Source organism: Micropterus salmoides, unplaced genomic scaffold, assembly GCF_014851395.1.
Source record: "Micropterus salmoides isolate LMB-PRFRI ecotype aquatic unplaced genomic scaffold, ASM1485139v1 Ms_hic_scaffold_3705, whole genome shotgun sequence".
In the NCBI taxonomy this organism is placed as follows: Eukaryota; Metazoa; Chordata; class Actinopteri; order Centrarchiformes; family Centrarchidae; genus Micropterus; species Micropterus salmoides.
This window is the reverse complement of record NW_024043046.1, coordinates 27161-37981: the sequence shown is the minus strand read 5'-3', so window position 1 is coordinate 37981 and position 10821 is coordinate 27161. Positions and strand designations below refer to the sequence as shown.

General features: G+C 36.5%; 1 protein-coding gene across 1 annotated transcript; it reads right to left on the bottom strand.

Moving 5' to 3' along the window:
- Window positions 1–522: 522 nt before the first annotated feature.
- On the bottom strand, window positions 523–10716 carry LOC119884833 (adhesion G-protein coupled receptor G2-like). Its single transcript, XM_038695132.1, has 16 exons — window positions 10547–10716; window positions 10177–10311; window positions 9628–9675; window positions 9382–9525; window positions 8967–8999; window positions 8537–8617; window positions 7576–7750; window positions 6053–6215; window positions 4663–4797; window positions 4463–4573; window positions 4342–4378; window positions 3727–3827; window positions 3355–3476; window positions 1078–1345; window positions 880–973; window positions 523–771 (listed from the first exon to the last, which is right to left on the bottom strand). Exons 1-14 carry the CDS (start codon window positions 10599–10601, stop codon window positions 1099–1101), a joined length of 1587 nt encoding a protein of 528 aa, XP_038551060.1. The 5' UTR covers window positions 10602–10716; the 3' UTR covers window positions 523–771; window positions 880–973; window positions 1078–1098.
- Window positions 10717–10821: the final 105 nt, after the last annotated feature.

Below are 10821 nucleotides of genomic sequence, written 5' to 3'. Positions count from 1 at the left end.
TGAAGCAAGATGTAAACGCAACAGTTGCCCATTTACACATCAACAGACACATAGCATTCATTTGGAGTCTTTCATTTTTGGACTTCACCAACGCCTGAGGGAAATATCTGCCTCCTAAGCACCTAAATGCTAAACTGTGCTCACAAGCAGCAGGTTGCAAACAGTGAATTCATGAGAGCCTTTGAATTAAAACCAGCTGCCGGCTGCCACAACAGTAAAGCTGTGGGCCATAAAGTAGAGCTTAATTAAATGTGAGTTTTTCACTACGCGCGACCCCTTTCACACTACGGATAGTCTATTCATCTGTTGTTAATATAGAAGTATTAAAGCATCCAAGCAGCTTTATCCTGTGAGTAAAGAAGTAAAATCCCAACTACATGAGCAGTGAGTAAAATAAAATAATTTACAATGTAAAAAACAATAAATTTTAAAGATTGTTATTTAGAATTGCTGGATTATATCCAGGCTGATCACAGTTGTGGATACCTTGGAAAGAATTGAGGGTTGTGAAAATATTAGGAAGGGATCTGGAGGGCACCGTATGCAAAGAAGGCAAATCCCCATGTGATACCCAGAATGCAACACAGTCCGAGGATGGTTACAATATTTTTGCCACTTCTGCTGGCGTTGCTAATGTTGTCTGTTCTGGTTCTCTTAAGACAAAAGAACCAGGACAGTATGATGATGAAGGTCGTAAAAGTGAAGAGGAAGACCACCGCATAGTAGGCTATGTTGACAATGTAGTGGACGTTCCTGTCTGTTATCCAGCACCTTGGAACAAACCAACATGTCAGTGAAGGAATGGAAACATTGCTTTATTGTATGATTCTCTGTATTAAATATATAATCAACAGTCTTCAAAATTATTTGCCAACTCACATGGACACTTTTTCTTTAGTGTCATTAGTGTAAACACTTTCTTCACCATATTTTCCCATGATGACCAGGATAATCCCAATTACACTGGGTAGTACTGGAAATGGAGAACAAAAATTAACGATAAGCAGCTGCCCACTGAATTGCAAATATCATGTCCATGATTAGGTCCAACAGCAGGAAATGATGATGTATACTCACCCCAAGCGGTAATTGAGACTTTCAGTATGTAGTGGCGGATAACAATTTTGCCCCCATGTACAGCTGCAGCCAGAGGTGGAAGGCCTGGGTAGCAAACCAAGTGAAAGTCGCCAACAAAAAGTAGTGCATGAAAGCTGCCATGATTGTACAACCCACGGTGTTGTTCAGGTTTGCCACATAGTTGTTGATCAGAAAGGAGAAGTCAAGCAGGAACGTGGCCGACATCAGATGAATGAGAATCCATGTGGTATCACTGGTCTTGATCTCCCTGAGATTATAGACAATAGACAGATCATCATATTCTTATTCTGTAACCACTGTCCACATTACATTTTTGGGCTATTTTAATTACTTAAAGGCCATGGATGGTTTGCATCCTGCCGAAGCCTCCCTCTACTGCTTGCTTGGGTGGGTGATTTGCAGGCTGATCAACATCCCCACCCTCCTGTGACCCATGGTATGACTGTAGGACTACTTGTATTCAGAGCCAGTCAGTAATGGACTTTCAAATAACAGGCTAATGATTAAAAAAAAACCCTGCCAACTCACATGGACACTTTTTCGCATTATCGCGTTAATTAATTAGGCCGACAATTATTTTATCGCACGTTAACGCAGTTTTATTTTATTTGAAACTCCATTTCTCACTGGCTCTGAATACACATTGAAAGCGGGTAGGGTACAACCATGTGTCACAGGAGAGGCGCGATATTTATCAGCCTGCAAATCACCCACTCAAACAAGCAGTGGAGGGAGGCTTCGGCAGATGCAGCGTGTGCGAGAAGTAGATAAACAAAAGCAAGACAAGCCATCAAATGCCATGGCGAAGTGGATAGCTACACACTGCGTGCTGATTAGTATTGGGGAAGATGTCGAACTTAGGAACCTCCTTAAAATCACAACGTAGTCGCTTGGCGCTTGGTTCTCTCATGTAAACAAAAAGGGAGACAAGCCCTCCATGAGTAAACAGCGGGCCTCTAGAGTAACCATGGCAACGGCTTCTGTGTGCAATACATAACTAAACTGATAGACCTTCATCTAATCTTGCAGGGATGCTCTGTGAATTCCCTCCTGTTGATTTCCTATAGGCCTAATAGATTCTGGAAACTCACAAACAGCGAGGATCAGTCTCTCTTCCAATTATTTGTGCTGCACTTCGCCTACAAAAAGTTCAACACAATTCAGCAGCTTATATTTGATCTGATTAGTCCTACATTAATGTTTAAGTTGAGATTTACAAGAAATATTTTATTGCTACTGTGTAAAGGGAATACTGCTGGTAAAAAGCAACTTATTTGTTTAAAGTGTTTCCAAACCACATGTTATTGCACTTTTGTGTAACTACTTAACAGTATGTTTTTTAAAGTGCACAATACACTATAATTCATTACTCAATTTTGAGCATACAAATGCGATTAATCGATTGATAAAAAATTTCCATCGTTGCCCAGCACCAGAATATATATATTATATATATATATACAGTATATACATATACACACACACACACACATATGTATACCTACAGGGGCTCAGCATTTGGTCTCTAAAGAGTGCAAAGTGCAGTATTTGTCTTAAAATATTCCTGTGGCCATTCAAGGTGAGGATAGTGACAAATGGGATTTTTTTTTTTCATGCAGCATTCATTGGTTACATATTACATATTCCCAAAGCATTACCACAAGGAAGCTACTATTCAGTCTCATTTCCCTACAGTGTTGTTCAGTTTTGGAAAGCGGGTTTATTTACATGATCTTTCACCACAGTAACGGCTATGAAATAACAGAGCTATAAATGGGATGTTTTTTATGTTTACTTGAATGGTATTAACTTAACGTTTTTTTACTATTGCAGACTTTGAAGCTTGTTTTTTACTTTACAAATATTATAAATAAGTAGGCTAAAGAATTACGCAAATTTGTGATGTGGAATACAGGCTACCTGTGGATGTAACTGAATCGATTTTTACCAATTAGCTTCATCTCCTTATATTTGTTCACTGTGTTACTTCTGACTGAAATCAAGATTCATCTCTCATCCATCGCTACATTATGAGAAACCTCAGCAAGCAAATCACCTAAATTTTCATCTTTCTCTCTCTCTCTGGCTCCCTCTCTTCTGGACTGGACTATATATATATGGACTGGACTTATTTTATTTAGAAGACAATAACACATTCTTTTGTGTGGATGTTATTTCTTGATAAGTTCCTGTATGTTTCTTGAAAATAACAATTTAATCTGACACTAATTAGAGACAAAGTTCAGTTATTATTACCTTTGAAAGAAGTGCATATAGAAGACTATGCCGAGGAAGAACATGGACAAGCCACAGCCAACTTGAGTGATGATGGTGAGATTGTTCAGGTTAGAACTAGAAATGGTTTCATTTGGAGGAGCCTGCAAAGAGCAAACATTTCAAGAACACTTTTAAGCACTATGTCACAGGTACTGACAGTGGTAATCAGGATGAATTATGATGCACTTAATTACCACAGAGAGAAATGTAATGCTATGGGGGAATTTAAAAAGGAGGTAGCTACAGTACAGAGTGTAATCAGCCAAGACGGTCACACAGAGGAATGTCCAAATATGTGTATTCAACTGGGAATGTATATCATGAAAGTTTCATAATAGAAAGAAAACACACCATTAAGATAGCAAAAAATGTCAAATGGGAACACTGGCATGTAATGTTCTCTCCATTTTGTATTGTCAGACATCCGTCACTGGTCCAGTTTGGTCGGCTTCCTAAAAGACAGAAGCAGAGTATGCAAACAAAACTGGAAGGTTCACGAGTGCATTTGAATGAAGAACATCAGGAAGACTTAAGCATCAACGCTCCAGCAAGTCAGGTTTAATCCAGTTTGCCCCAATGTCACCCAGAATTTAACTTGTTAGATGCTTTGTTATCTTAAGAGTAGTCAGTTTAATTTTAACTTTTTGTTTTCTACAAATTATTTAAATCATTAACATGACAAACACTAATAAAATAACAAATAATCATAACAAATGATCTGACCATGAGGACGCACTTTCAAAGATGCATTTCTCTGAATGTGTCCCGCAGCAAAGACACAAGTGTTCTTTATTTAACAAATACCATGATCAGAAATGGACCTAATAAGCCTTGTTTTTACAGCAGACATTTTGTTCTTCATCCAAGTCCAGTTGCCCTTGACCTCAACCTTCGTTGGATAATCTTACAATCTTTTTTTAAGCAGTATCTGACATCAACATGCAAATTATCAATCGGTACCAATACCTTGACCATCCCATGATTGACAAGATGGAATTCCTTTCTGTAAAGAAAACAACAGAATTGCATTAAAAATATAGAAGTACAAATACTACAAATTTGAAGATGCCCTTGTTATTTTACTTACGTATGTCAAATTCTGAAAATTGATGTTTATTTTGTCTGTGAGATTGGTGATATTGGCTCCCATTTCAACTGCTAAAACCTCATTACCTAAAACCATGCTGTTCTTTGCATCCTGAAAAAAAACGGAACAATTACAAAATAGTAACATGATCACAGTATCATCAGTATCACTGAAGGTGAAAATGAGACATGTTTTCTTACCTTGGCCAGATTGGTGAATCGCATAAGAACTGCAAATACGACACTAACATTCGAACTGAAAGATTTTTCAAATGCTTCTTTTGGCACTGTAACTGATCTTGAAAATGTGGCCATAGTATCTGTGTTGTCTATAATCTGCAAGCAAGAGCAAAACAAGTGTGCTGTCAAAATTGTTTACAGTGTAGTGTTAAAGTCTATATAATAATGAAACTGTTCACTTTAATTGCATCCAATTTTAATTTCAGGAAACTACTTCCCTTCAAAAAATTGTGACCTGTTTTTAAACATTTACATCTTCAGTAAATGGGCTTAGATTTAAAAAAAATCACAATTTTGGAAAATACTGTGCTACTGTTGTGATTTTAAGGATATGTACATGCTGTAAATATTTCTTTATGGTCACATTTTTATTCATTCATCCACTTATTGTGGGCAGTTTCAGATTCACATAGCAAGTTTTGGTCTGTATACAGATACAATGGTAACTCTGTAAAGTGACACACTGCACCAGGCAGTTGTTTGCCAATAAACTGTTCCAGCAAATAACTCTCCCTAAAACCACAAATTGTTTTATTTTTTTAATTAGCATGGCTCTGTGGATGACAATGCCGGTCTCTCTGTCAGTCAGTCCACCGTTTCCATACTAAAATATCTTAGTAACTATTTGTTGGATTGTCATGGCCTTTTGTGCAGACATTTAAAAGTTTTGTTTGTACATTTTGTCAAGACAACCATTGGCCGGATTGCTATGAAATTTGTGTTTGAAAGTTTATGTCCCCCTCTGACTGAAATTTGGTGATCCTAGCACCATTATGAAGTCAAATCAAATGTTTTTATCTATACTATTTATGAGAAATACTTGTAAAACTAATGACATTCCCATCAGCCTCAGCTGTCTTTTGTGTTTAACACTAATTAGCAAATGTTAACATGCTAACACGCTAAACTAAAATGGTAAATATCAGCATTTTAGCAGTTTCTCCAAAATACTGCTGTGCTTACAGAGCTGCTAGGATGACTGCAGACTCAGTCTTATTACGTTTTTGTGTACATATAGATTAACCAAACACGACACATTCACTATTACGCTATTACCTATTAGTTGGAATCTGACCCAAAATCTGCCCAATTATCTTCATAATTCCCCAAATTTTGTCCTTTATTAACCTCACCACAAATGATTTTCCACATTAGAGACATAATGGCTGAATGACACATACTTAAAGTTTATATTGACCACTCATTTCATTACTCTCAGGTTAGCAGGTGACTGAGATACTCATCACATCCAAACACATACTGTTATTCTGAAGTCTGTACTGAAAGTTTTACTCTGTTAATCTGTTGACATAACACATGTATGAAGGTCAAATAAAAGTAGTCCACCTACACTTATACTGTCATTTGGAGACTTATAAGCAAAGAAGACATTGTCTATGCTCGTGGGGTCCGTTTCTCTCTTTAAGATACCCGTGACTCCTTCTCCCACATTCAGTTCAGCTGAAGATACATTGATGGTGGCGGCAAGGTTGGCCATGTTGTCCATCATTTTACTGTTGACAGATAGAAGAATCTTGATCCCATATAGTCGAGGTACTATGCATGCCTTTTAATCAGTACTTTAATATGTTTTGCACATTCTTCCTGTTTAAATTTCTATGTTTAAACAAATAGTTTGAGCAAGATGAGAAGACCAATACATAATGTCAAGTAAGTGAGCTGAATCGTGGAAGTAATACGCTTAGCTCAAAAAGTGGATGCAGGGAGAAACAGCTAGCCTGGCGGTACCCAAAGTAGAAAAATCACAATTTAATACATTCTGTCTTGTTAATGTGTACACATTCAGAAATGTTAAGATTCATGGTTTTATAGTGAGTTTCATGCTGTAACAATTGTTTGGTCAACAACAGCGGGGAGCAGTGACACTGACATTTCCTGGCAAATTGTCATTTTTGCATTTCTGTTAATGAGTGAGCATTAGAGGTGACAGATTTTAAAACTTTGGACAGAACCAGACTTGCTGTTTCCCCCTGCTTCCAATCTTCATGTTAAACTAAGTTAACTAGCTACTTGCTAAAGCTCCACTGTGGTACTATTCTTCTTATCTCACTCTCAGAAGTAGTTTATTACATTTATTTGTCAGGGATCGTGGACAAAAAACATTAATTTCACACACCAGCAAGGTCTCATTCACACTTTGTCATACCCCAAAAGAATGATCTTTTTCTAAACCAAAACAAAGGCTTTCTAACAAGGGGTTAACGAAACGGTCGCAGTTTGGTTTTCTTGCATCAAAGAAAAAAAAATGGACACCATATCTCCTAATTATGAGAAAATATGTTTCCACAAGGATCTGTCCTCGGACCAATCCTGTTCACTTTATATATGCTTCCTTCAGGCAATATTATCAGGAAATATTCCATAAACTTTCATTGTTATGCAGATGATACTCAGTTATATCTATCGATTAAGCCAGATGAAACTCATCAGTTAGCTAAACTTCAAATGTGCCTTCAGGATGTTAAAACCTGGATGACCTGTAATTTTCTAATGTTAAACTCAGATAAAACTGAAGTTATTGTTCTGGGGCCTAAGCACCTCCGTGACGCATTATCTAAAGATATAGTTTCCCTGGATGGCATCGCCCTGGCCTCTAGCACCACTGTGAGGAATCTTGGAGTTATCTTTGATCAGGAGTCAAGTCTCACATTAAGAAAATTTCAAGGACCGCCTTTTTTTTACCTATGTAATATTGCGAAAATTAGGAATATCCTGTCTAAAAATTATGCAGAAAAACTAGTCCATGTATTTGTTACTTCTAGGCTGGATTACTGCAATTCCTTATTATCAGGCTGCTTGAAAAAGTCTAAATGTCTAACTATTTCTTTAACAAATTCATGAAGCACATCTTACGCAGCTTGGGTAGCATCAACTGGTTTTCCTGCTTGAATTGTTACTGTTATATTGAGATCTTTGAGTTTCTCTGTATCAAGTCTAATATCTGGGCCCCTCACTGGCTTAACACAGTTGAGACAGTTTTCTTCTGGTGCTGTGATTTTGATGAAGTACTCGTCCACGCCGTTTCCACCTGAAAGGAAGTGACATCAAGTTTTATTTCTAGCATAAGCTAGCATTTTTGACAACTTGAGAAGATTTCACTACTGTCACTACTACTTAATTCACCAGGGCATCTTTTATTTTAATTTTAAATTGTTATACATTTCACTTCCCTTCACTAAATCAAACATCTGCAAGGTAAAATATACAGTAGTACAGTGGAAACAGCTGATCAGATCTGCCCAGGTCAAATGGATCACTATAAGCAGAAGATTAATTTGAATTTTGTTCTTTATTTCTCATCCATCTTACCATCTAAGTAATTAATGTAATTACATTTGTCTATTTATTACATGGACTTAAAGTAACAGCTTTGTTATTTAGTGACTCTTTCAAACACTTTTCAAATTAATGTAAAAATGTAATTACTGTTGTATGTTAAGGGCCAGGTAGGTTAGGGTAACTTTTTTTTTCACTTTTTTCCTCGTCATGATTTTAATGTTCAGGCAGCAGAAGCCGATGGGTTGCGCAAGACAAGTGTAATAGGAGTAAAGAAAACATTTGAATTTACTGTAGATTAATTTTTTTTTCATGAACGAAAAGACATGATAACAAACTCTGGAAGCAGACAGCTTGATTACTACAAGCAATTCGAAAAAAGTGTTTGTAACGATTCTGTCCCAAGCTTTTTGATCCATATAAGCACTTCACCACTTTAACTGTGATCACTACACACAGTTTCCACTGTATCTAACAGACTGGAGAGCTGCAGAAGCAGCACTTACACATAAATTTTTTGCCATGTTGGTGAACTTACCCATGTTGGTGCACTTCTGTTCATCATAAGTAGACTGTTTACATATGGTTTCTGTATCCAAACATCTAACCTGGCAAGGTCCTATTAATAGAAACATTGTCAGTACCCATCCACAGTAAAGAAGAAATATAAGCATAGTGGGACAAAACTATAGAGGCATACAACTTCAGAAAGTTAATATCTAAAATTATTTAGCATTGTCACTGACATTACTTATTTGAGTATATAAAATTGGTGAACTAAGGGTACCTCATTAACCCTCAGTAAGGGTGGAAAAAAGTGAATATTAGATGTCAATATTGTTTAACTAACAGTTGTAAATTAATTAAAGATAGACTTGATTTATAATTTGAAATTTCCACTTAATATTTTTATTAGCTCTGTTTTTGTCATTTGATTTTAAATGAACTGTCAGAAGAAGTCGGCTTACCTGTGACATTCTGATTGAAGATGCATGTTGAATCTGGATAATAAGAATTATATATTAACAAAAACAAATTATAAACTTTCATGTTTCAATCTTTTTATATTTGTGTCTTTAAGGAAGAACTGTTGTTTTACATTTGTAAAGGGCCAGTTCACCCAAATCGTACACACTCACACTCACACTCACACTCACACACACACTCACACGCACACGCACGCACACACACACACGCGCGCGCGCGCACACACATACACACACACACAACAAACAAACAAGCAAACATTTATATTTTCAAACTCTCCTCTCATCTGTCCTCATGCACTGGATAATACACATTAAGAGAGAGTAGAGTGAGTAGAGTGAGTAGAAAATTGAAAACTGACACTGGAAAATGCCAGATACAGTTATATAATATCACCTGTGAGGCCAGATACTGTGACGTTGCATTTCTTTCCTTGCAGGATATACAGACGTCTTTTATTGTTGATTTTCCCTTTTAAAATCTGCAGTACATAGGCACCATTCTTTGTCTGCAATTGAGGCGACTGTTCACTCCACATTGCTATTAATCAAAAACAGAAATACAGGAACATTTGTATCTTATTGAAATGCTGATGTTTTTAAATCAGCTATTCTGTGAGTTTGACAAGTTGTTTGCACTCACGTCTTCCTGTAGCATTTTCCTGCAGAAATATTATGCAACCATTTTTTCCTGAGGTAAAGAATGGAATCGTGTCAGGTTGTAATTTAATATAAAACATTTTTTGTTGATATTAAGTCATTACACTGTACACACAGCAGGCTGAAAGGTGTGACCCTATTTACACATAATAGGTCATGAAAACGAGCCAAACTGTGTGTGACGATTTCACTCGTCAGATGGAGACCACAAAAATACAGTTCTGTTTCCCAGTAATTTATCATCATTTGAAAAACATAAATAACAATAGCAATTATGCAAAAATATAGGTGCACCCTTCCTCCTAGACTTAGCGTGCTGTTTGGTGCCCCCAGCAACAACATCAATAAAACACATAATAACCATAATACAGCACATGCACTTTAGCTAAGATTTTACAACAATGGTTAAAAAAAAAAAAATAGAGCCTGAAACATTTATATAGCTTGTGATCAATCAACAACTAATGCAATTTAAGTAATTATCAAGTATTTTAAATGAAATTAAAATTAATTAATTATTGTTCGGACTCACTGTGATTCCAATATTGTCCTGCATCAATGACACCACTGAAGTTATCAGCAACAAACAAATAGTCAGTGGTCGTGGTCAAACATGTTGTGAGTTTTTCACATTTGACTTTAGTGCACTGATTGCAGTTTTTTGAAGCTAAAATACCAGAATCAAATCACAAAACAAGTTAAACAAAAATGCCATATTTGTAACACAATATTTTATACAGTATAAAAACATAGTATTTGTTAAGACTTTTCCAGTTTGCTATTTTCATGCTGAACAAATACCATTCCTTATGAGAATATGTGATATGCATGCACAGGTTTGAAGTAAAACAGAGACAAAGCTTTCTATCAGGCTTTAGTACTTGGAGATTGTGTCTACTTACAAACATGAAAAATCCACAGAAGGCCCACAAAAAATACCAAAGTCATCCAGTTCATGTTCTTTTGATGGCATTAAGGGTCAGACAGGATGTGTGATCCAGTCACTGCAGGTTTTTTACTTCTTACCTTTCTTTGGATGAAGTAATGTCAAAGCACTGAACAGCAGCACTGAAAAAGAACAACTGAACCTTTTGACCTGATGAAAATGTTGTCAAGCTGACTTTGCATATCTGCCCGCTGCAGATGTTTTGCTTTGCAAATCTGCTGAAAATGCCAC